The sequence below is a fragment of the Symphodus melops genome, assembly GCF_947650265.1.
Source record: "Symphodus melops genome assembly, chromosome: 22".
In the NCBI taxonomy this organism is placed as follows: domain Eukaryota; kingdom Metazoa; phylum Chordata; class Actinopteri; order Labriformes; family Labridae; genus Symphodus; species Symphodus melops.
In genome coordinates, this window is record NC_136712.1 from 10,761,172 (window position 1) to 10,788,810 (window position 27,639).

General features: G+C 42.1%; 1 protein-coding gene across 3 annotated transcripts in view; it reads left to right on the forward strand.

Moving 5' to 3' along the window:
• The window catches only part of grm8a (glutamate receptor, metabotropic 8a), a 216,077-nt gene that overhangs the window by 74,749 nt on the left and 113,689 nt on the right, over positions 1–27,639 (forward strand). For all 3 annotated transcript variants that reach the window (XM_079334721.1, XM_079334722.1, XM_079334720.1), the window contains one exon: positions 9,220–9,436. In XM_079334721.1, coding sequence (XP_079190847.1) covers positions 9,220–9,436 — 217 coding nt within the window. The remainder of the gene's footprint in view (positions 1–9,219; positions 9,437–27,639) is intronic.

The window sequence follows — 27,639 nt, forward strand, 5'->3', positions numbered from 1 at the left end:
ATCCAATCCTGTAATGTATCTCTACAATTTTCACACAAATACAACTTTATTTGTTAAAGGTTACAGCCTGAAACTGTCAGTCTTGGCTGTTTTTTTTTTACATTTTTTATGGTCATTAAAAATTGGTTTAGACAGCCTCAGTTTGCCGCAGATATTTCCTGTCAAAATGTCTGAAAGGAAAACTCTCGGTGTTGCTCTGCCTGTCAAAATGTCCACGCTGAATAGTGTCCATAATACGACAATTAAAGATAAAAGTCTGCAGAGTGCTGTTTTAGGAGACGTCTGTCCTTCAGTATTCTCGGTGCATTTTAACGGGATTTGTATTCTGAACATTCAGAGAAATGAAAGGACGGGTGGCTTTTTGTGTGTGTTTCTGAGCTGTGCGACGCAGGGGCATAGCGGGGTTAGAGAGAAGATGATAATGTATTGACTAAGATATATGAAAGGATATGGCCTCAAGTCTTTCGCCTCCGGCTGCATGGTCGTCCTCACCTCTCCAATATTGGCACCGTCTGTGTGTGCGTACATGTCTAAGTGTGTGTGCCATTGTCCACGGATGTCTCATACCTCACAAACACAGACGTCATATCCCCCAAAATTGGAACTGTGTGTTTATGTTTGCACCGCCACGTTATATCGATATCATCTGACACGTCCTGTCCTTGAGCAAACCCTCTGACCTTCTCCCAGCAGCACACGCACATTCATCTCTACTATTGTAAATCTTTTGGACACAAGTGCAGCCTTTAATAAGGTACCTCTTGAAATTCAAAAAGACCGAGGCGATGGGTTGGTGTCACCCTCTGGCTCTTGAGTGGAGCTTTCCGTGTCACAATGGCTAATTCATTGACATTCTGAGCAATACCTTTGAAGGGTTCAGTGTAAGGACCCATATTTTCCATGTTCCTGTTTTAGATAAAATGCACATTAGAATAAATGGACGGGCAGGTTAAAAGGTTAAGTGGTGGTGAAGCAGATCTATATCGATCAATATCTTTAATCTAATGACTATTAATCCAGGCTTTTATCTGTTCAAAGCTTATTTGAAGCAGGTCATGCTCTCTCACCATTTAAACCCATCTTATGCCTCCAGATGACCAAAGTCAAAGTGGTAACACACAGCCGTGTTAAACTACCGTAAATTCCGGACTATAAGCCGCTACTTTTTTCTCACACTTCGAGCACTGCGGCTTCTACTCCGGTGCGGCTAATGCATGGATTTTTTATGGGGGACATTGAGCTTCTGCCGCAAAAACATTTGACTTCGTCACGTCGGATCTTAATATCAGTCATTTTGCGCTTCATGCACGCACCCTCATGATGGAAAACACACGGAGAAATACATATGATGCAGCTTTCAAGTTAAAGGCGATCGACCTGGCTGTCAAAGAAGCTAACAGAGCTGCTGCACGTTAAGATGACACTGACAGCGACAACAGAGACTGAGGAAGTGAGTAATGAAGTCATTCTGAGGCAGTGAATGGATGGACTTTTTCTTGTGAAATATATTACGGTCATCTTTTTCATCAGCCGTGTTACAGACACCGTCGGCTAGGCTTCGTATTGTAACGGTTCATGTTGTAAAGTCAGTAGTTGATAATGTGTTCATAATTCCGATTATGTGGAGAGTCAGTGAATGCACCAGCGAGAACGTGTTGAGTGGCTGTATGAGAGAACGCTGGGGGAGAGAGTTGGATTGTTACGGCAAGTTATGTGTTGCTCTCTGCTGTAAACGGCGTGGTCACGGCCGACAGTGATCGGGTTATTAAAAGTTATTATTTGAACGCTCTCGTCGTCCTTTAACGTCCGTACGGACGCTACAGTATTTGCGGATGTTACCGGTAGCCTAGGTCTGTGTAAATAGCTCTTGTTATAGCGTGGACACCTGCGGCTTATAATCAAGTGCGGCTTATATATGTACAAATACATTTATTTACTTATTTTTAGCCGGTGCGGCTTATATCCAGGTGCGCTCAATAGTACGGAATTTACGGTAATCAAAGACGATCAATTACAGTTAGCTTATTTTCTTGGCAAAGAATTATAAAATTAGCATTAAACGGTAATAGTAGCTATTTATTTGTGCCATACATAAGAGATGATGTCTTTGCATATATTTTGGGACGTGCAACTTTAAACCTGTGTTATATATCTCTCTGCTCTGTCCCAGTTTAAAAAAAAAAAAAGATCATAGTGAGGAGAAGATATCAATTTCTCTCTTGTTGCCCCCCAATATGTTTAGTGCCTTTTGATATATTACCAAAATATATTCATATGTCGGTTTGGATCCATTTACCAGTCTTGGTCCAGGAACAATAATTTCTGACAGTCCAGCAGTGACATTATCAACAAGTATTGGATGAACTACCGCAGTATTTGTCCTGATCTTCATGGGATGAGGTCGACTGACTCGGGTGATCCTTTGACTTTTCTCAAGCGCCGCGAGGAGTTTCACAAACTTTTCTTCTCAGTAAAAATAAGAACTTTGGCAGCATGCTAGCACGTTGATGTTAGCATGGAGCACAATTTATGGCCGTGCAGCTGCACTTGTAGGATTGTCTCCTAATCATGTTTTGAATCCCACTTTTTCCTCCAAAACACAAACAAGTCGTACACGTACTAATCTCGCTTTCCTTAAAAGTGAACATCATACATAGGTGTAGTCTGAACAGAAACACCTTTCCACACTACGATCGGCATGGAGCTGCTGACAGAATCTGGGGAGTTATTGGCTCACTGGAACATTAATTCAGTGCCTCCTGAGTGCCTCGCATATTGCATACATTAACTCTAAAATCAACTCTGCAAGTTCCTCGAACCACAGGTGCAATTCATGTTATTTTCTGTAGGTTTGCATTAATGTTAGTTTGACATATCTGCGAGTACTGTAGATGTTTTTTATAGCTCAATTGTTTGTTGATTCATGAAAGTAGAGTGTGATAAAAATTGGGCTTTAAGGGGTAAAACAGAGCTTTGGTTTGCATTTGAATAAGGAGCCAGCCGCTGGCCTTTTTCTGTCAAGTTTGAATCTCCTTATTTCTGATCCTTTCAAATGTTCTCTCTGCTCTTGCATGTACGAATCTCATCTTTGTCACCCCTGTTTAGCATTCTGCACTATAGTCTCTTTGTTTTAAATCTTCTATTGGCTCCCTTGACCTATTGGTTTCTGAAGCACTGGTCTCTTGTTTTGTGAGTCAGAAGGCTTTCCAGGAATCTGCATCGCTTTGCCTCTTCTCTACATTTGTTGTTTTCCATCATTTAAATATCACTCGCTTTTATCCTTCTCCTTTCCCGACCTCTCTCCCCCATAGATTTTGAGTGAAACCTTGCCCTTTCATTTCTGGTTTTCTTTGTCCTCCCTCCTCTTTAGTCACAGATGAACATTCGCTCACATCTTTCCTTCACATTGTTTCTGTCTTTTTCTTCTTCATTGCTCCCGTTAAAGGTTTTCCTCTTTTTTTCTCTCTCGCCTTTTTTTGACTTTTTGAGCTGTGAAGTGTTTTCCTCTTACCCTCTGTTCCTTACTCTCTTGCTTTTATCATCTCCCCATGTTTGGGTTTGCTTGTCAAAAAACAAATTACAGACTTCTAAAGTTCCTGTGATGTGCGAGCGATGCTCAGGGTAAAAGCCAGACATTAAAGGGGATATCACTTTTGTATGTGAGCAATGTAGGAAAGGTTCGATTGAACGAGCTGCTGTGTTTTCGTCTATCAAGGATAGAAAGTTGTTTTTGATCTGTGCACAAAACAATGCTTTTAAAGGTCCTATATTCAGCCTTTTCTGGTTCTATATGCACTTTGGTGTGCTTTCCAAGTGTCTTGTGTGTGATTAGGCACATCTACGTGCACAAATACAAGGTCCGCGGAAAACGCTCCTTCTCCTACGTCCTCATGTTAGCAGTAGCTGCATGTAACCCCCCCCCCCCCCCCCCCCCCCCGAATGAAATTTGCCAAATGTGATATCACTGAGTCAAGCCCATTGGCTCGTCTCGTATCCATGCCTAACCAATTAAAGGGCCGACCAATCAGACTAGAGCCATGTGGTGACCAGAAGCGAGAAACTGCGACGTGGCAGTACAGTAAAACAATACAAATAATTAATCCAAAAACAAATAATCCAAATAATCCATAAATAGATGAACCTCAAAAAGGGCAGAATATGGAACCTTCGATGTTATCGGCTCACCTAGAACCTCGCTGACGTGTTGGTCGATCAGTAATGTAGTGTCTGCTCTGATAGAAGGCTGTTAAACAAACGCTGGACTTTCAGGAGTGAGGGGTTCTCACATTGCTGCCTTGCACATAGTGGGACTGTGCGATGTTGGATGGTAGCCTGGACGAGCGGTGGCTAAAGGTGGAAAAGTTGGAACTTCACTTCAGGGCAACATTTAAGCGCAGACTGATAGTCGGTCTTGCATGCAGAAGTCTGTTTACAATGTCGCACATGAAGCTAAATGTCATGGATCAGTCTAAGCCTGCTGAATCACTACTAGATAATACTTCTAGATATATAAACAAACCAGAGCTGTGAGATTCTGTTGAACGAATGTGAATAGACATTACTTTGGCAGGTACATATATTTACTCGCTAATACAAGCAGCAAATGGGAGAAGAGGTGAAACAGGAAGGATAGGGCGACAGACACAGAGGCCCAACAGAGAGAAGAAGAAAAAAGACAGATAGGACCCAGACAGAGAGGACGAGGTGAGACAGAGCGAGAGACGCCCAGCTTTGAGCCCCAGCAGTCTTCATCCCGCTAAATTAACTTGGTGAGGTCCCACTGAGCCAGTCCTCTCCTCATTAGACACAGACCGCGGCTGGCTGTTAGAGGGCTGAGTCAAAATTTCAGCAAGTAAACAACTCTCTAGGCTGACTCAAAACTGGGGCGCTGCGCGACCAGATCAATTTAAAGTGTGTGCGCGCCTTCCTTCTCTCCCATATCTCAGTCAAACATCTTTCAAGAAAAACACAGTTTGTTCCCACGAAGCTACACAAAATCCAAATGTTTTACCGTCTTATTTTTATTCGTCTCCACACAAAAGTCTAAATGTGTAACTGCGGATTCATTTAGAACACATTACATGCCCACTTGTTAACAATTGCTAATTCATTTAATCACCAAAATTGACCCCTGCTAGCCACCATAAATTTCAACCCTGGTTAACCTGCAACAGTCACTGTGCGCGCCTGTGTGTGTGTGTGTTAGTGTGTCTAGCACATTCAGTTGTCTCTCTGACATAGGTTGGTGTTTGTGATTGCTGGTGTGTGTAGCAGTGTTTGTGTGTGACGCAGTGGGGTTAATTAGCTTCAGACCACTGCCATCTATCAACCTAATGCTCAGACTCACGGCCACCGACAGCTCCATTACCGCCAGACACACAAACACGAGTCATGAGTTTCTGCACACACTTGTGCTGTTCGCACGGCATTTTAGATTCCTACATGAATTTGAACACAACTGCGATTGGTTATGTACAGATAATGATGTGCAGGTGTTCACATAGGGCAGATAATAGATTAATGTTGTTCTAGTTAAAGGCCAGTTGAGGTCATGACGGCCTTTGTTGAGGTCTCAGCCTGACAGGACGAGTTGACTCTCAAAAGCTTCATTCTTGCCTCAGATATCTGAGATTTCCCCCAGACTCTCCAAGCAGCATTTCAAAAGGTCACTTTTATTTGTTTATCTCCAGCGTTAAGGTAGAGCACAGGTTTCAGACTACATTATATTCCTTACTTTGGGGCAGTTACACCAGATACATATGGTATCCCTTTGCATCCCCCGTGTTGTACATCTTGATGGTACTATTTTGGCCCTTGACAGGAACAACACAAACATGAAAAGCCCCTGTCCCGGCTCATTAGTTAGTTAAATCGGACTGTTAGTTGTCAGTTCAGCTCCACTGTGGGATTTTGGCCTGATCTACAGAGAGGGGTTGAACTCATTAAGGAATAAAGGGCAGCAGAGCCGGCTGGTGGCTGGAGTTCCAGGATATCGGTTTGTAATGGGTTGAGTGCCCGAGTTCACTCAGAAAATCCTGGTGAGAAACTCAGAACAGCTACAATATGAAATTTAAATTGAAAAGTTATGTCTAAAAATATTTTAACCCTCTTATCAACAAAAAAAAAAAGCAAACAAGATTTGCTTTATTGATCCCTGGAGGGAAATCAGATGTTTCCACTCAAAGTGAGGCGCTCCTGAGCTGGGTGGATCGGGGGGTGTTAGGTGTCTTGCCCAAGGATGTTGCTTAACTTCCATGTTACTTTAAGGAGCTGGAGATCGAACCTTCAAAATTCCGATTGAGAGACGACGACTCTACCCAATGAGCCATTATCAGCATCGATTGTTGTCATAGAGAAAAAACATATTAGTCTTTGCTTGGAGAGGAACACATTTCAATTAAGAGTTATTCTCTTATTTTATTGTATGTTTTTATTGTGATCAATTCTCTTAGCAAAAGAACAACAATTTAATATCTTTGCAAGCTTGAACAAATTGCTGCCTCATGGTTGCCACAGTGAATGTAGTTTGTATTTGTCTGAGGGAAGAGTTTCAGTTTGGTGGAGAGGTGTAAAGACTAAATCATGGTTCAGAAGGCCCAAGACTTTGGTGCCTTACTTAAGACATTTAATTTCGCACCCCTATTAAATTAAGTGAGATTTTAGAGAGTCAATGAATCCTTGAACAGAAGGTCACATATTCATTATTTGAATGCTAAATTACACTGTGAGTGCCTACTGTGATTTGTGTTGATTTAAAATCTAAATGTAAAGCTGATACAGTTTTCTTGTTTGTAAAATGATGTACAAAAAAAATATCTCTAAGTGTTAACAAAAAGTGCCCATTCAACACACAACGCCGACTCTTTCCCTTTTTATCACACACGCTTTCCATTTCTCCCCTCCCACGCAGACACACACATTCATTAGAGCGAATGGAATTAGGGGGGATTGGAGGCATAATCTCCTTCCCCAGTGATAGAAGGGAATCAAGCCGTTCATTTTCCCGCCTTTGAGCACGACTCCAAAACTTCTTCTTTCTCTGAAAAAAAAGGCTGCAGTCAGTCAGACTCGCAGCACATAAATGATTTAGGACAGGAACATGTCACATGGCATCAGGCGTGCTCAGTTGAAGCAGGTTTCTGTGCCATTACATGTGTCTGTGGGGATCTACGACTGTGTGACAATTGAAGTTTCTGCAGAAATCTTCATCTTTCGAAAAGCACTGGTGTGGAGGTAGGAGACTGTATTGGGTCTGTGCCTTCAGCAGACACTATTGGTGTCAGTAAATCCCTCTGTATCTCTCTCCGTGTCTGTCTTCCTTCCCCTCGTACTGCTTTTGTATCTCTCTGCTTTACCTCCTCTTTCTCAGTAATGACTCCAGGAATATGACAAGAGGATGACTGTGCAGTGTGCGCTTGTGTCTGCACATCTCAGTTCCCCCCCGCTGTAGAGCGAAATAACAAAAGATCAGAGAAGCTAGCTTTGCCCAGGTCGTAGGGTTACTTCCTCAGTGTTCTCCAAACAGATAAATATCTCATATTCCTGCAGCCGTCTCTTTGAAATGGATATTCCTTTAATGAAATGCACACTCAAACAAGCACTCATTATTGCACTCTTAGGCATATATACTGTGCAGACCCACAAACACTTTAAACAGATGTACGTTAGTTTATCGTTTCTTTGTCTGTTTATCTCCATCCTCCTATGAATTATGCATATTCAACATAAAGTTTATGAAAGTTTCCAAATGTATTTCCCCTCGCAGAGGAGACCAGTAACACGAGTCCCGATTGGGAACTACCACCCAGTTCACAGAGAGAAAAGAGAGGCTATTAAACCCAGTCGGAAAAAAAGTAGCAAATTAGTTCTGAGCCAAACTTAGATATTCGACAACAGAACAAATGGCATTCCATCCACTGAGGCTGTGCATTGATTGCCGTCGAGGAGGTAACACATTTGTGGATTTTCTCCGTTTGCCTAAGGAAGTGAATTAATCTGGTTTTATTTTAGTTTTTTTGCATCTGAAAAAAAAAAGAAGAAAAAAAAAAGAAAAAGTCGAACACATATTTCACACCTGCCTGCTTCACCACCACCAAAGAGAAGTCGGAATAAATCCCTGACCTTTTACAAATGGCAAGTGTAGATGCTGTGAGGCAGGGGCTTCAGATGAGGCTCAAAGGGAATAAAGACAGTGAGTGATGGGCTTTAGAAGCATTGCCGTCACACACACACACACACACACACACACACACACACACACACACACACACACACACACACACACACACACACTGTACGTCTTAAACCTCTTCTTGCGGTAACACAAGCTTTTGCTGTGTTCCTCTGTTGTTCACGTTGGTTTTTCTGTGTGCGTTTGTGTCGTTGCCTTGACAGACAGACAGCTGACACACCTTATATTTAGCGTCGGATTGGCAGTTATGCCGTACTTGCCACGAATGCCAATCTGTTACACATCTGTGTGTTTGTTTGTGTGGCGCGCACGGGGTCCTCTCGTGCTGTCCCCCTCGTCAGGGGGAAATCAATCTGCCCGTCATCCATCCAACACCCTCCACCTGCTACGCTACCTATCACTAGCAAAACCTGCTTGTGTTTGTGTGGCCTGTCATTCTGTCAACCTCTGTCCCTCCATCCTGCTATCTCCCGGTTGTCCTTTTTGTCCGTCTGTCTGTCCTCCTGTCTGATCCCAGCTTTCCCTTTCCGTGTCCATCATCTCGCATCAAATCTTCTTCTCCTCAATTCTTAATCTGTCGGCCGTGACACCGGCTCTCTTCTTACCTTCCCCGTCTCATTCCACTTTCTGATTCCCACTCGTTTACCGCTCTCCTCTCACTCCTCCACATCTGTTCTCTCATCAGTTGTTGGCTTCGTTCACACCTCCTTAAGTGCATATAAATGCAGAGTGCAGCAGTAGCAAAATTTAAACATTTGTGATGACAACTTCTCCACACATCCTCGAGAATTATTAATCACGTCGATCTCACAGCGAGTGGGAAGTGTTTATCGCTCGTTCCTAAGCGCACCTCCAAGTATAAAAATACATGAAGGTGTAAAAAAAGATCAGAATAATGACGAAGGATTCTTCTCTGCTAGTGGGCAAAGACATTGATTTAGGAAAGCACTTCTTCACTCAACAGTCAAGCTAACGATTGAATGAATCTCCACTCCTTTAACACGTTCTTTTCTTTTTTTCTTGTCCAGATCCCCCAGGTCAGCTATGCCTCAACGGCCCCCGAACTGAGCGACAACACTCGCTATGACTTCTTCTCCCGCGTCGTACCTCCTGACTCCTACCAGGCCCAGGCCATGATGGACATCGTCACGGCGATGGAGTGGAACTACGTGTCCACGCTGGCCTCTGAGGGAAACTACGGAGAGAGCGGCGTGGAGGCGTTTGTCCAGATCTCCAGAGAAACCGGTAGGAGCTCTAGCTTTTTTCTTTTTTTTTCCCCTTCCGATCGCTTCCGTAGGGAGTAGAACTTTAAAGCCATTCTCTAAGTCTCCCACTTCATCATGTGTTATGATTAGAAAGGAAAAGAGCTCGGCAGAGGCTTTAAAACGCTTTTAAGAGGAATGTTTGTCTTTTAAGTAAGTAACAGTTGATCTGCCAACAATAAATGACATTTGATCCGGCTAAATGTCGTCGAGAGTGAAGCCTGCTTTTCTTTCCCCGTTTGTCACATTGAAGACTCTTTGAGAAATGAACTCAAAGTTCAGGTGAATGAACTGCCTCTGCCAGCGTTGTAACCTTCATATCCTTGGGAGCGAATGACAACTGTTACATTTTTCTTTCATGACTTGCAGTCCCATGTTTGCCGCGTATCCATCGAGAACCCTATTTTGTGATGCATTAATAATGGTCTTTGTTTAGTAAATCTTCATTAGAGAGTGGCAGAGAGATAAATAACAGTGGCAGAGCTACAGAGAGGGGGAGAAACGCAGAGAGAGGGCTCACTTGTCTGCTTTGATGTGATACTTAAAAGCACTGTCCCTGCGGTCCTCGGAGCATCAAGTTTGGGTGTACGCCGACTCACATCACTTCATGAAATCCTCCAAGTGATGTTGACAGATCAAAATGCTGTTGGTTTCCCTGTTTATGTCTCAAAAGTTTCATTGAAAACACATCACTTTGGATGTCGACAAATATTTACAGACTGACGCGGCGAGACGCACGTGATAAAGGAATTGTTTGAGGGAGTATCAGTCGGCATCTATTTTCATCGCTCCGTGTCGACTCCTTTTCTCCAGCCCCTTTCCCCGCTGTTGTGTCTGTGTGCTGATGCAGAGATGACAGCTCCGCGTGCGTCTGCAATGCTGTCTATCCGTCCATCTGTCTCTGTGCGTGTTTGGAGCCGGCTCGCCCAGGGCTGCATGCTGCGATAGTCAGCACATAGATATTTACTGTGGCGTCAGATCAGTGTGTGTGCGCGTGCGTGTGTGTGTGTGTGTGTGTGTGTAAAGGGTAACGCAGTCCTCAGCAATGTGTGTGTATTAGGGTAGTCAGCAGATTACACTTTAATGTCCTGTTAAGTGTGTGTGTGAGAGTGTATGTATGGCAGGGCTACATGCTGTGACAGCAGTCAGTTGTTTACTCTGCAGCTCCACAGACGAAGATCAAGGTGTCGAGAGGAGGAGGGAGGAGACAGTGACCAAAGTAGAATTGTGTGTGTGTGTTTTATAGCTAGGAACCTAGCTGTAGACACAGACAGGAAGAGAGAGAGAAGAAGCAGAATAGAACAAGGAAGTGGGAACAGCAACAGAATAATGATAGGGGTCCTAATATAGTAGCACACAGCACTTCCAGTCACTGCAATACCACACACACATTGATGTACACACTCTCCTACACACAGCAAAGTATCAAAGGTGCAAACCCTTACACACACATTCTCTTCCATTCTCTGTGTCTCCCCCCTCCCCTCTCTCTCTCTCACACACACACACACACACACACACACACACACACAGCCACAGGGAATGTCGGGGTGATTATTTTGCGATCCCAGTGTAATGATTGCAGCTTACAAGGCTCTCTGCATACTGATACCAAACATACATATTAACTGGTGAGTAATCGTTCCCTGATGGTTCTTGACAACGTGTGTATGTTCTTTCATGCATATGTGAACGCATGCATGTCAGTCACCAGAAAGTTTCAGAATAAGGGCTTTCAGTCTTCTTGATTCAGGTGTTAAGTTGTTAATGCTCATTTCAGGTCGTTTTTCTTTCCTGCTTCCTGCTCGTCTTGTACCTTTTTTATAAAACAAGTGAAAGTAAAAATATTTGTTTCTCAAATACACTCTTTGTCCTACTTATATTTACTGTTCCACAGCTGCTGCTGCTGCTCTGCTTCTCTCCCAGGAGGAGACATGTAGCACAGAAAGGTCCATGCAACAGTCAGCGAAATCTTTTGGTTTGAAAAGGTGGCTGCTCTCGGGACCTGTAGGTAACTTGAGGTTGAGGTTACAGTAATTAGTGGACCTATACCCTGAACCACTTAATTGATGCTTAACCAAGCCATAATATCTGCATATTTTTTTTTATTTTTATAATCAAATAATTGACTGACGAGCCACCAATCCAGTGTGTACCCCTTTTCTCACCTTATGACAGCTGAGATTGGCCTCAGCCCCTCCTGAGACCCTGAACTGGAAAATATGCATTTAAGGATAACCAAAAGCAGCAAAAGCAGTGCCTTTCCAAAGGGAATGACTTGGGCAGTTTTTAACATGCCTAACATAGATGACAAAGGTAAACATCCAATTTACATAATCAAAGGATCCTTTTTCACCTTAACATTTCAGCATGTAACAGATTGTACAGGATCTTTGTGCACATGTATCAAAGTAATATGTTCAGCAGCAGAAAAGTGCATTCACATACATAAAACAAAGAAAAAAGTTTTGGAATAGAATCAACTTTGCCACCAGTATCCAAGGTTACAAACCACAAAGTCGCTCTGTGACCCACTAATCAAGCAAGGTGGGGGGTAGATGAGACCACTGCAACATTGAATCAATCTTTATATGTATAGCGCCAATTCACAACAAGTGCTATTTGAAGACATTACAAAAATCTGATTTAAAAAAACCCTTGGTCTTTGTTGTTGGGCACCCTGAGAGCTTGAAAAGGCGTGCACGTTTGTACTTTGTTGATTTCTGCTCAGCTTTTAAATGCATGCAGCCCTATTGGCTTTCTGAAATGTCTAAAAGGAGTTAGTCTAAGTCCAGGTTCATACTGCAGTTAAATTTGCCAATCAAGCTGCGATCCTCCTGTGGGAACACGAGGTGGGCCATGGTCCGGTTTTGAACAATTTCATAAAACTAGCATCTCTTTTGTTTCAGATATTGAGATGCTAATCGACTTCTGTAAAAATCCACCGCTGAGAAGAGTGTGAGTCAGTATAAATACTTTGGCGCCATCCTTAATGAGAATCTGACCTTCGATCTTGCATCTGTCACCATCTGCAGAAAGGCCAACCGGAGACGATTGTTCTTGAGAAAGCTGAGGAGTTTTAGTGTCGACACATTTCTTTGAAATATATTCAATCCTAGATGAATCCATTCTGACTTTTGTGACAGTTTGTTGATTTGGTTACCCCATCGTCATTAACAACAACACACTTGGAAATAGAGTTACACTTAGTTGCAAGATTGTTGGTGTTGACTTGAACGTTGTCGGGCAGGTTTTTTGTTTTTTTTAAATAGTAGCCATTGAGAAGACAAAGGCTTTCCTAGAAGACCGTCACCATCGTCTGCATGCAGGAGTGTAGACTCCAGCTGACGAGGAGGAGGGCCCCAAACAAACCTTGAAGCCTGTTGTCCCAAATAAGCTGTAGGCATTGTTGCCAGCACACTTATATTATGGACTGTTGTGTCTCTCATATCATTCGAATCCATCATTATGATACCCATGAGAGTTCTGTTTAATGCCTACGTCTTTGTGCGGTTTTTATTATGTGAATTGCCCGTGTGGAACTCTGTTGGAAACCAAATTGCCCCTGAGGGATAATAAAGATTTTCCAATTTTCCTTTTCAATAAAGCACCAGTTGTCAGACATTAGATGTGGATTGTTAATTCCACCAACATCTATGTAAAGTGAGCATGTCCGCTGTCACAGTGACATTGGGAGCAGCTGTCATTTTTCTGTGTGGTTTTTACTCCCAAGCTGTCTTAATCCAGCGTGTATCTTTGAATTCATCTGTTAAAAAAAAAAAAAAAAATCAGAGTGCTTCGCCATGCCTCCATCCTGAAATATATTCACCATGACTTGTAAAGTGTATGCAGCATGTGTGCTGTCACCCCCAGCCATGGCTTTGCAGTCATGCAGAACTAGTAACGGACACAGCTCAGTGAGCATGAGCCAAACGTGTTTACTCGTCATTAGTGAGCGTTCACAAACTGTGCACAGTGCAACCTTTTTTTGCTTTAGTAAACAATAAGCTGACGTCGCCCTGCGATCAAAGGTTAATGAACACATAATGCAAAGGGCAAACTCGAGGGGAGATTTTCAGTGAGGGATTTCACAGGTGTCCATCCATTGATTCTCTGGAGAGAAGACTTTTCTGTCTACCTTCATGCTCGCCGACAGTCTCTTTAATGTCTCTGGTCAGTGCGAGGCATCTCTGACGACAGGTCTCCCAACTTTCTATTCCCACCCGCTGTTGACCCTCACTGTGGGAAAAGCTGCATGCGGCGCTGAATCTTACCACTGCAGGAGGCTACAGTCTTCCCTATAGAGCCGTGTTTGGTAAATATGGATCTTCTCTGTCGTATAAAAGGAGAGGTGGCAGTGTACTTACAGAAAACATCTTTTGAATCTAGTCACGGCCGTTTCTCCTTCCAGTACCCTTCCTCACCTCCCAGTGGAATCCATTCAGGATTACAACCACCACATCTCCATTCAGACAGACGGAGGGAGAGAGAGTGTGTGTGTGTGTGTGTGCGTGTGTGTGCAAGCAAGAGGGGGCTTTGTGTCAATGAGAGAGGCTGTGGGTAAATTAGCAAGTGTCTCCGCAAACCTCCAAGTGATGGGGTGAGAGGGAAAAGCGCCCGTCAGTGTGTGTGCGGGAAAACTGAGCTCACGCCAGTCAGCACCCCTTGACACTGGGTGTTCAGCAGCACATCTGAAAAGCAGTAATGAAGAAGAGCAGAAAATGAGCGATAGAAAAAAGGGCTAGCGAGGAAATAATTAAACGTTTATCTCCAGTTTCATTTAATTAGTTCTCTGGCTCTATAATCTGCCCCCTTTTTGCTTCGCTTTGCCTCTTCTCTTTGCTTTCAGTCCACTCCTGCCCTGCACAATGGAGTCGCTCCTTGTCATTATCTCAGTGTTGCCACCGGCTTATGTTGTTTTTATTCATGCAAGAGGAATCATACTTTAATTGAAATGCATTGTGATGCATATTTCACACAATATGTGTCTATTTATAGACACGCGTGCGCTTATTTTAGTCCCGCTCGTGTTGAAAAATCACTTAGTTTGCATTGGAGGAATTGCATTACAATTATTATTCATGAGGAAACAAAGCAGCAACTCATGCACACCATTCTTAAAACATAAGGATCATGAGAAGTTAATTTGATTATACTGCATCAAACATATAATGGTATATAATAAGGTTAGCATAAAATAATGCTGTGACATAACAGACTACCAGAGATGAACGCGTTTTTTTTTTTTTTTTACACGTTGTTTATACTCTCAAATGCATCCCAATGTAGTTATATTGAACACAAAATCTAACACACACACACACACACACACACACACACACACACACACACACAAATGATTAAAAAGAGGCAGTACAAAGAGCACATACGCGCTCGAGTGACAACATTTCTCCCTCAGGTCAGTTTTACTCTCTTGTCCTTGATTACACTTCCCTCACGGTTTAAGACTGATGCTGTTTACCACCATCACACACACACACACACACACACACACACACACACACACACACACACACACACACACACACATACACACACAGGGATCCACACATCAGCCCATACGTTTGTAAGTAATAACACCAGCCTTGGTTTCCATCTTAATGTGAAGCTGTCTTTGTTGTCTCTAAGAAGGGATCTGAAGACTTGCTGCTTGTTTATTCTGGAGGTTTGTGGTTGTACCGTTCTTGTTAAAATAAATAAATCTCGCCCAGCTGTAAATGGTTTGTGTGGATTTTCTTCGAACATATAAACTATCCTGAAGAGGCCATTAACATCTTTCTGAGTCTCCGGATTCTATTATGATCCAGCTGATGTTGGCCTTATGTTGCCAATCTCTCACCTGGGTGGAATTGACAATATCTATTAGGAGCTAACAGCCCTCTGCGGGCGGCATTAGTATTGCTAGAGGACATCTCGAGATAGTAATTATTACCTGAGCAGCTCCGTGAATTTCAACCCAATCCAGCTGAAACAGCCATTTTTTAAGCTCTTTTCCTCAGCTGCCTTCATAAAAAAATGTCCAACAGAAATTTCCTACTGATTTGCACTTTTTTTTTTTTCTATCCTTGAAACCACCTCTGTATTTTCAGCCACCTCTTTGTGATTAGTAGTGGTACGGAATTGAAGGAATAATTACGTGCAGTATGCAGTTACAAAGCGCATTTCAACACCGGTAGCAAAAAAACCCAACATGACTTTGTCTTGTTTGAGCGGTATCATATCAACGAGATTAAGTTTAAGAGAACACCAACAGGCAACAAAGGATCTCATTATCGAGTGTATGGGACATGATAATGTTGGCTGCATACTTTTTTAACCATATTGGTGCTTTAGTTCTCTACTGTGCGCTGCTCTGTGCTTTCAATTAGACGTATAGTATCCATTTCAGGTCCAGTGATTTTCCTGACAGAGCTGGAACTCCTCATATTCCCTTATGACAGCAAAAACTGTTGGACATCCAGAAAGAGGTGTGTGTGTGTGTGTGTGTGTGTGTGTGTGTGTGTGTGTGTGTGTGTGTGTGTGTGTGTGTGTGTGTGTGTGTGTGTGTGTGTGTGTGTGTGTGTGTGTGTGTGTGTGTGTGTGTGTGTGTGTGTGTGTGTGTGTGTGTGTGTGTGTGTGTGTGTGTGTGATTGCCCCTTATTTCCCATCCCTATTTGGCCCCTCAGAGTTCACCAAGAGATCTCGGAGAGAGCTCTGCTAGCTAAGCCCCAAAAGTAATTTCAGCAATATTACTGCACCAGTCGGTACACATAGGTGTGTGTTTGTGTGTTTATTTGTGTGCATGTCCTGGAGTCTGTAGGCGTATTTGTGCAGCTTATGTTGACAGGGTGTATGTGTGTGGTTTTTTTTGGCGATGGTTTTATGTATGTATGTTTGTGTGTATATAGGGCAGCTTTTAAGTGTTTATGCAAGGAGGTGTGTGTGTGTGTTTTGTGTCGGTGTGCTGTTTTGATGCGTGTCTGTGTGTGTGTGTTTTGTGTCGGTGTGCTGTTTTGATGCGTGTCTGTGTGTGTGTGTTTTCGTCGAGTAGGAATCTGCCTGCACAACTTAAAAGCACTTTCAAGCCTCTTCACCGTTCTGCACCAGTAACTTCAGGTGTTTTCTCTTCCCATCCTCTCTTTTTTTTTTTTTTTCCTCCAAGTTTCTCATCTCTGTCAGCGGAAGGGCTCGAGGGTCACACAGTTAAAATAAATGACAAGAAGCTCTGTTGGCTGGCACCCTGCAAAAAAAAAAAAAAAAAGGCACCTGTTTGACTTTAAAAACTCAGGTTCTGTGAGTGTTCCAAGCTGAAGCACAGCAACACCGCATGCATCTCACCACAGTGCACGGATTGTCTCAAATGTTTCTTTAATCTACGTTTAAGCGTTCCTCATTCTCAATGAAATGCGATCCTCTTTTATTGCATCAGTTAAAAAAAACACTTTCACCATAATACAACCCGTCACTTGACTGATTTTTGGAAAAGGCTTAGAATAGCTTAGTGGCTTTAAGCTGGAAGGCGTTTGTAGGAAATTAGATTTACAGTCGGCGATCAAAGCAGAACTTAACTTTGATGTTGTCAGCCTCTCCTGATCCCATCCAAAGCGTTTTACGGTGATGCAAAAAACACAGAGAAAATGAGAATCCTCGTGTGTACTCTGCAAACAAATGAAGGAATACATGAATGAACATGATACCAACACTCCAAACTCCAAAAGTTTGAATCTGTCATCTAAAAGGTCCTTGTGTCTACAGACATGTTAATATGAAAAATGATTCGAACTGAAAAAGAAGCATTAGTTGATAATAATGTGTTCTTATTATTAAACTTATTGTTGGGCTCCATGAAATTAACATTTGTGTAAAAGGCCACAAAATAATATATGTTTGCAAAGATCTGGAATAAAGGAGCCAAAAAGTGAGACTAAAGAAATGCATGCTAGATAGACAGGCAAGTACGCTTTCTTTAAAATATTAACCATCTCCATTATTTGGGCTACACCTCATCATACACTGCTTATTTATTTAAACGCCTTGTAAGACTCATTTATTCCACTTAAAAACAATGAATAAAATATGTGTAATCACCAACACCAGTTGTAGCAGTCGCTGTGGGTTCTAAATGCTCACGAGTAAAATACATAACAGAAACAATGTTACGATATGTAAGCAATGTTCGCCAACTTCTCAAAAGTTAGATACCTGAATTGAGATGACTATACAGTACTCTGGTTTGATCCAGTTTGACTTTCTTACATCATTTAGAAACACTATCAGTGTTGGTTTCACATGAGATATCCATAAACAAACACTCTTAATTTAAGAGGCACTAGGAAGTTAACTTATGCTAACACTGGTTAGCTAGCATTTTAAAATTCTTGCTGCTTTAGGTTAATCAACATAACAAAAACAAGCTATTTATCAGCACATAATCCACGGGGGGAAAGTAGGCATCATTCCTTGTGACCTAGTTCTGACTTAATAGTAAAAAAGAGGTAAAGATTAAAACTAAAGGGATTCACTCAGCCATCAAATCCCCCGCCAACTCAAGGCCCAGTCTTTGAATAACTGGGCCTTGAAGTTTTCTTGTGATTTGATGACGTTACCAGAGACGTTTTAAACAACGTGCCGTCCTATGTAAAACTGTGAGGAGGATTATTCTCCTTCCTGCCAAGAAGAGCATTACTAAGACACTGCTCCTCTCTCTTCATCCTGACCACAGTGGGCACCAAACACAGGACGAAACGAGTCGTGCTGTCTCACACCTGGCAGGACCAGCAAGTTGATGAACTTACAACGGATGTGTTTGGATACTCTCTGCCCTGCCGTTAATAAATCACACTCAGAAAACTGCACATGCATGTCTGCGGACAACTCCGAATATCACCTCCCGGTCTTCTATCTTCTCCTCTGTTACAAACACACACTCTCCCACACACACACACACACACACACACACACACACACACACACACACACAGCCCAACAGGCTGATGGATGGTGAGCTGGCAAAGGCTGATTAGCTGGGAGTGAATGGGGCAGAATTACAACTCTGTCGGCGATGTGATTGGATTGTTGCGTAGACAACGATCCATGTCGGATTGCTGGAATACCGGGATGTGGGATGGGCAATCGATGCTCTCCATCTGTCTCTTTGTCCGCTGATTTCTCTTGAATCATTCTCTTTTCATTCCTCCTTTTTGATAGTGTCTTCTCTGTCATTCTTGATTTCTTTCATTTCTCTGCCACCCTGTTGCCTTTCTGCCATCTCATTCGTCAGATGGAACAATGTGCTTATTGGTTGACAAGCTGCCTGGAATTGTTCAAGACATGCCTCCGTACTTTTTCCCCTTTAATTCCTCTTCTCTCCTCTTACTTGTTCACCCCCCCCCCCCCCCCCAATCTGTCTCTCCTGACTTCTCTGTTGTCCTCTGCCTTGTTTCATCCATCTGCATTTGTTCTTCTCACACTATTCTTTTCTGTCCTGATTTAACATTCATGTAAAATGACACAAAGTATTCTCAAACTCAATGTATTTGATCTGAACTCCGTTAGCCACAAGACAATTGATAAAAAAAAACATTTTATAGCTTTTTAAAGCTTTGCAGCTGTTGCAACTTTGAATCATGGTTACTGTACGACATCTGAACATTCCTAGCTCAAAGAGAAGAAGAAGAGGAGACGATGAAAGAGTGCGCTTAGGTTGCATCTAAAAGGAGAGGTTAGATGTTTAACCTTTGAGCCTCTGATCTTTGATTGCATCTTTTAAATCTCTCTCCACCCAGGCGATTAGTTCTGTATTTAGTGAGAGGACGTAATAATCGATATCAACAAGATGTGAATATGAGACGGCAAGGTTAAAAACTGTGCTCTGAAATATTAACAGAGAACTAGCTTCAGTGTTCTGTACCAACGCAGAGCGACAGAGACAGAGTGATGGATGGCTGTTGTGCACTGACATTCGTTTTTCTACCATTTCCTCCAGGAAGACAGAGCTCTCTTCGTCTGATGCAATCCATTTGTCTGCGGCTTCGTTCACCATGCAATCTAAAGCTCGGTTTTAACCCATAGTGCAATCTGCAATATGGAGAGTAAAGCCTTTTGAGTCTTCTCTCCTGTGCCTTTCTTTTAAAGGCTGCCCTCATATTTACATCTAAATGACTGTTGATGGTGACAGACACAAAGCAGACCCAATTATGCGATCAGGTTGGCGGTGAAACCTGACAAATTATGTGTAATGGCGGAGGGTTGGAGGCATTTCCCAACACTCTCCTTTCTAACAAACTCAGCTTGTACGTCTCCACGGTTCGACTCTGACAGAATAATTTATTCCCACTCCGCCAGCACAGAACCACGGATTTAAAAGTTTCAACACTTACCAAAGCCTTCCTCATTTTTCACTCCCGGATGAAACTGTTATTATTCAAAAGAGAAATGGGAATTTATGCAGGCTTAGACATGGCCTTATATCTTCACTTACATTTTCTTCTTTCACTCCACTTTACTTCCCTTTGTGATGCTTTTTTGTGTTTTTCATTACTCTGCTCTGCAATGTGTATGTGTTTAATTTGTCCTGGAAGAACGCCGCCTGCCTGTTTCTGAAACTCTTTCTTCACCGTCTGTCTCTTTAAGCGAAAGGTTTGAGCTTCATGAACGCAGCATAAATCAGGTCATATCGATCCGCTCATTCAAGACGGAAGATGCCAGCATTTGGTTCATGTAAGTTTAATCAAAGCTTTCAAATTCAATCGGGAGGATTTACAAATAGGACAGGTTTGAAAGCAGGGTAAACAAACTGATAAGATAAGATAAGAAATGGCATTAATATAAGATAACTAATCTTTATGAAATATTTGGAGGCCTGGTAATTTTTGAAGTGGTGAGACGTGCACCTTCAGACTCATCTACATGAGCTGTCTCGTTTCTTTTTTTCCCTTCTTGTCATGCTGCTTTTCAAACCCACTTCTAAAATCTCTCCCGTCTCTTTGATGTGGAGATCAAGTGCTTTATGTAATTTTCAGATCATGAACTGGAAAATAGTTAGCATGAAACCCTATCTCCACATTCTTTGACTACCCGTGACTTGTGCACTGACGCATGTTGAAATTGGCCTCGAGCTTTAACAGCTGGTGGCGGCGGCACCTTAAACACAACCGCGGGAACGTGAGCAATGCACACACACGGCTGTCAAAGAGCGCCGGCATTCATATGAGAACCCCCCGACTGAAAATGTGACACCTTTACTGCCTGATTCATGTGAGAACAACTGAATGAGAAAGACACAGCTGGATGCGTGGAGTACTGTCGCAGTTTCATGTGAAAACAGTTGGAAAAGAGGGGGAAAGGGAAGGATTTGAGAAATGAAATGAAGAGGTGAGATAAAGATAAATGAAGCCCAGGAAATGAAGATGAAGGAGCAGAAAATATAAGATCAACATGTCCTTGGGTAAACGATAACCTTGGGTTTGATACTCAAATCGCTGCTTTGATAGCTACAAAACAAGATCTTCCTTCCATATTTTCACATGAACAAGAGATCAGATGACTGCTCTACTGTAAGTGCTAATTCCTGCTTTTGGGATGCTGCTCTGTTCACCTCAGCCTGACTGAGGATCTGTGCATTTTACGACTGATTGGTTACATTTTCTGAAATGCACTGGCTCAGTCAAACTTCTCTTAACAACCTATTTTCCAGTCTCAGAACTTATTGTCTGAGCACGATGCTTCTGCAACTGATGGCCAAGTATGAAGTAATTCTGTTGTAGCCAGCGGTTAGCATTTGGGCAAGACTTCTGTCCCTTCTTGGTTAATTGTATCTCCTTGTGTAGCTCTTGTCTCTTGCCTAGAGGCTTCACTCTGGCTTACTTCAGCTCTTTGAACCTGGAAGGGAAACAGCTTTTTTGTGAATTACTTACAATGAACAGGTCTGTAGTTATAAGAGACAACTTCATGAATCACATTTATTAAGGACGACATATCAAACTTTGTCAGCTTTGACAACTTTGAAAATTAATAAGAATAACAACACACATTTTTACTGAAATTAGAAACTTTAAAAGTACATAAATACAACTATATCAAAAGCTGGGGACCAGGCCAGCACCCCTAACAGATAAACTGAGGGACCTCACTGGTTGCTATTCTGTTCATAGAGATGACCTCATTTCTAGCCTAGCAGGAAGCTTCTTTTAAAACGCTGCCTGTAGCACCAAACCACAGTCAGACAAAAGTTTGCTCTGACCCGCATGTGACCATTAAGATCCTTCTTATTGCCATGTTCAGTATTAACAAGTACAGGTCATGGAAATGTCACCATGGGATGCAGTGATTGCAACATCAATGCACACACAGCTCTACATAATCCACTCATTACCTATTTAAATACAGAACAGAGGTGAAACAGAGGTGAACATAAATATTACAGGTCTGCACTGAAGCCTTACCTCTACTTTCCTCATATTGAATCTTCACACCATCTGAAACGCATGTATGTGAAAGTGCAAACATGCCGAGGTTTTTACCCAGAAGGCCTGTTGGCAGGAAGTGAGGGCAGATGAGCAGCAGGGCAGCTTTAATGTCTTAACTCACTCACACATATTCTTACAATGCTATTTACTGATTGACTGCTGTATTTAATGGAGACAGTCATGAGACACCCATTTTCAGTCATTAACATTAAGAATAGATGCAGTTTTGAGTTTGCTTACAGCTGACAGGAAGTAAAACCTTAACTTAAAGGATTTCCTGGTGATGCAATCCCAATTAAGATATATTAATAAGTTGCATTCATTTGATTCACAAGCTGCTTAGAAGCTCCAAACATCTGGAACTTCCATGTTGGGCGCCAAATCTGGAAGACAAAGGATAAACAAACGACAGCATCCAGCAGCTTCAAGTAATTAAAAGTAATACACTTACAATGTGTTGATATTATATCTTCTGAAAGGTAGCTGTCAATGTTTTTAATCCTGTTCTGCCCAGGAAAAATCTGCACCATACGGTCACATTGTAGTATACAGCCCTGTTATTATTCCTTCCAGCTTATAATACTTTAATGAGCCATCAAACAGAAGGAAGGAAGTGTTACATTTAGTTTCCTCCTCCAGTGATGGCTTAGAGAGGTTAGCTTAGCTTAGCAACTCTGAAGCAGTTGCAGCAGAAGCAATGTTAAATGGTCATGGAAAATATTCAAATGAGTGCTGATGACTCTATATGCACTAAAGCAAAACAAAAAAGACCATCAGCGACAAGACTGATCCTTTCTACTGCAACATAATTAATGCCTGTAACTGCTGCAACGGTATACATTCAAATATCCTGGGGGGGGGAAAAATCCTTTTTCAGATTTCCTGTTGCTTATTCATCAGGACAGATTTGAAAAAAGGTATAAACGTTTTTTTTTTAGTTTTTTTAACAAAACTAACTAACACCTCCTTTGCATGTACAGAATAGCAAGGAGGCAAAAAAACAAACAAACTGACCGAACAGCTAAAAGTTTCCACATTGGGCCCGTTGCCTGGCGACCTCTCGTTCTCTCTTGTATCATTCATGTCCCGCGCAGCCCCTCCAGACATTAAAAATGGTAAATGTGCTGGGTCAAAAATGACCAGACCAGAAGAGAGGGCATGTGGCTGCAGGCACACTCATGCTAACACTCGCTGAACAGATGTCGCTCTGTGCTTTGTGCAGTAACATGCGCACCACGTTTAAAGAAAGTGACTAATTAACGTTTTAACGTTGTACTAACAACACATCTTTTTCCTGTTCGTTGTATCTAACTTTGTATTTTTTTATTTTTAACTTGTAATCACATCTTAACAGTTATTCTTTTGTTACACTTTATTCTTTGATGAAATTTTAGTCTTTTGTCAACTCTGTATCTTTGGTTAAATTTTTTTGTGTATATCTGCACTGTTGTTCATTTACTGCTCTGTGTGCCTTTGAATTTCCCCCTGGGGACAAATAACGTTTTTTTAATTGAATTGAATGTTACTGAACGTTTAGTGTTTAATCATTCAGAGGTCACTCTTTGTCTACAGAGAGAACAGAATTACACAAACCAAAAGTTACACACATGAGGTTAAATAACTGTTGGGGATCATTGTTGTATGTGCGTACAGTAAGTCAGTGTGTTACTACTAACACACAGACTTAATAACAACAGATATTTTCTTGATCTTGTTTTGGTCTAGAGGTCGGTCACAGTAAATGTTCTCTGGATAAAATATAAGCCGACCTCCGTGAGAATGTTCTCTTCAGGACGAGGTCAGCATCAATTTATTGAGCTTGTGTAAAACTCACAAGGCAGAAAATGTGATATTGATACTGTGGTGTTTCTAAAAAGCCATTTGTCAACATTGTGTGGCATCAGTAAATATCAGCAGCAAGCAACAATCCTGTTGCCATGGTGATGTTGATAACAAGGATTTAAACCTCTCTATAAAATCTAAACAACAGAAGCCTGCTCCGGCTTATTTACCACTTGTTTGTTGAACCAAAACGAGGAGAAATCAATGCATCAGGATGAGATGTTTAACATCAGTGTTGGTTTTGTTTCCATATAATGGAGATCTGTAAGTGTTAGCAGCCAGCTTGTATGTGCAGGTGAAGATTTTTACTACTTTCTAAGACCCAAGTAGAATTTGTACATGTTATATTTGACTCCTTAGCTCTATTATCCCTTTCTCTATATATTTAATATTCTCTCTCTGACACATGTAAAATTGCAATCCTTTGATGTCAGTTTTAGAGGTGAATATGTTAATTTATGCAGAAATTTAATGAAAGGAAATACATGATTCATGCAGTTATTCTTTTATTTCCATGCACGAAACACAAGAGCTGGTATGGATTCTCAGCCTGCAGGGTCCTCTCATTTAAACTGCAAAGACATTTATTTTCTGCTATATATCAGCTTAATTTATTGGACAGATGGGAAACCAAAGCGCCTAAACACAGACAGACGTGCAGTCAACTATCAAGTTAAAGTGACAGAGGTGAGCATTACTCATGCATTGATTTTCTGATCAATGCCTTGCAAATTATTCATTCAGCCATTTGTTTGATTTCATTACTTGGATGTGGTTTTTGGACCTTGGCTGCTGTGTTGCTATGGCAGCAAAGGCAGGGACGTTGAGAAATGCAGGCAGGAAAGTGCTAGAGTTTGTGTTTCTGGAAGAGAAAGTTGTAAGATGTTGTATATTTTTCTCCTGCAGAACATGACTCATTATTTCTCAATGACACATTTCACATTGAAGCATGCCATTTGAATTGTCCGTGTATGTACAGCACAGTTTGAATTTCACACATTTTTGTTTTGTGGTCAGTTTCATGTTGAAGGAGGAAGGGCGATGGTTAAAGTCCAGTTTGGATGTCCCAAAAAAACAACTGGCAGGTCCAAAGTATAAAAAGCTTGTTATGAGCAAGAACAAGTAAAAAAAAAAAATAGTGTGCTGCTAGTCCTCCAGGGGGTCCCAACCTCATTGTAAAAGACAAGGAAATAGGCTGATAAAAAAATAAAACACTGTTTCTCTGCTTGTGTTACCACCAAGTGTGTGTGTTTGTGGTGGTCCAGGCTGCACTGGAATGCACCTGCCTGCGGCTGCTCTTGCAGCAAAGCACAACGCAGAGAGCCCTCAATGAAAGAGAAAAATACATGCCTTTGTCTCTCTCTTTCTCTCTCTTCCTTTGCAGCCCTACTTTTTGTTGATCTCCCCCTCTGTTCTTCTTTCTGCAGGTCATTCTCCGTGTCTCCTGCAGACAGTGTGCATTCTGTGTCTCTCTGCACACTCGCAACCAAACATACAACTCCATAAAATGATGTATTAGTAGCCTATTATGAGAGATGATGAGATCTCGTCTCAGCAGGTCACACTATTAACACTCCTCAGCGGAGTACCTCAGGCAATTTACATATGTGTGTTTGTATCTTCAACTCTGAGAGTGTGTGTGTGTGTGTGTGTGTGTGTGTGTGTGTGTGTGCTGGGCTGCAGGTGCATGCGTCTGTGTGTGTACAAATAGAACCCTATCCTGGATTTAATTGCCCTTCTAAAATTGAGGATTTTCTCTTTTAATGACAAACTAAGAGCCTTAAACCCCCTTTTTTTCTTTGCTGTGCAGTCTGTGCGAGCACAGCTCGGTAGTTTTGTGTTCAGTTCTGAACTTGTAATCGCATTATAAACCGAGGGATATGGATGCCGTGCTTGTTTTGAAACCTCTCAAATGCTTTACTACTCTTAACTTGTTTTCTGAGCCTGAAAGATGGAAAAAGATGAAAATGACAAAATGAGAGTGAACTGTTGCCCTGCACATGACCGTTCCAGTGTGTGTTTGTGTGTCAGTATGTGCATGTCACATGAAAGGGCGTTGGAAAGTGTATGTGTGTGTCTCCCTTGTGTCTATTTTGATGTCCTGATTAGTTGTGTTTATATTTAGGTCATATTAATTTGCTCAGAGTCTTCAATTCCCCAAGCACAGCCAAATACACCCCAAACGCGCACACACACACACACACACACACACACACCCACACACACACACACACACATCTACAAACATCCCATTGTTCATCAACTTTAGGACATTTTGAAGGAGAAGGTGCTCATAAGGGAAGAAACATAGAGACATACAGCCAGAGAAGCTGATACAACAGTGAAACAGTGTGACGAGCACAAAGCCTCTTGAACCCTCTTCACATCCGGACGGGCTCTATATGGGAACGTAAACAGCCATATTATTCGCACAGACTTCACCTGGAGTTTCTTCTGCTCGACCCCCCAATATTCTTTTCTACAGCAAGTGTGTGGGCTGATGTGAGAACGCAGCAGCATATTCCTCAGAGAATTCAGCCAATAGGAGCAGGAGTAACATTTCTATACTGCTATGTCTGCATGCGATCACTACCATCTCTGTGCACGTGATTAAACGGCTGCATTATGTTTGCTGTTCGCCTGTAGTGTTGTTCCCTGCTCCTTTGTGGATGTTGTCATTCCATTGGACTATACATAGCATCGTCATGAAGTTAAATACTCTCATTATATCGTTGTGTAGCGGACTCTGTTGCTTTGTTTTTTTTAACGTCACGTCCTCTCTCAGGAAATCGTCGGCCCCGTTTCCTGTCTGACAGTGATGTGAAGGGCGAGGTGGGGAGAATCCCGGGACCAAACCTCCCGTAATCATCTAGGTATTATCTGGAGTGTGTATGTGAAAAGGGCTTTGGAGAGTTCATTACAGAAGCTAATACTATGTGTCCATGCATCGCTTTCTTTTTTTTCTTACAAGTTAGAAATGATCTTTTTTCCCCCCTCCAGATTATGTAACTAAACACCCCCCCCCCCCCCCCCCCCCCCAGGTTTGAAACCCTCCGAGATCACAAGAACAAATTGTGGAAACTTACAAGCCAGCAGGCTGATATGTTGTGTATTAGATGCATATCTGTGTTCTCTTTAAAGTTCTATAATTGAAAAAGCCTCAGAACCCAAAAGCAGATGGAGGGGCTGTAGCTTAGAACGGCTGACACTAAACTGTAAGTGAAACGTAATAGATTTTTCTCTCCGACTTTCCATTGAATGTAATTGAGAAAATGCAAAACTTTTAACTCTAGGGGATGTAGGAAAGCTCAAAACTCTTAATACTTTTCTTGTCCTATGTCTTAATACAATCTCAAACTTTAACTTTATTATTATTCATATTTGCATTTTGCTTGCTGAGTAGTTACAGTATGATGATGATCAATAGCACTGAGGCATCATCTGTATCTCCTGATGTTTGTGCTATTTGTCAGTGTGTGTCATTCCTCACTCTCGTGCAGATGTCTGCGCGAATGCCGACATACACCCAGGCCTGTATGTGTGTGCATGCTGCGGGAGTGTAACCACTGGCAGCAGTGTGATGGCTTTAAGCCCTATGTTCCCTTGGAATCACTCTGAAGAGACAAATCCAGGGGCTTAGGCAAATTACACACACTTACACCTGTGCATGCACACGTGTATTAACACACACACACACACACACACACACACACACACACACACACACACACACACACACACACACACACGCTCCCAGGCTTTCATTCTTCCTTATCTCCGCTGACACTTTCAACCTATACAAACTCCTTCTCCTCTCACCCTCTCTCCTCCGTCCTCTCCTCGAGGCGCTCCTTCTTCCCTCCCTGCCTGTTTCACC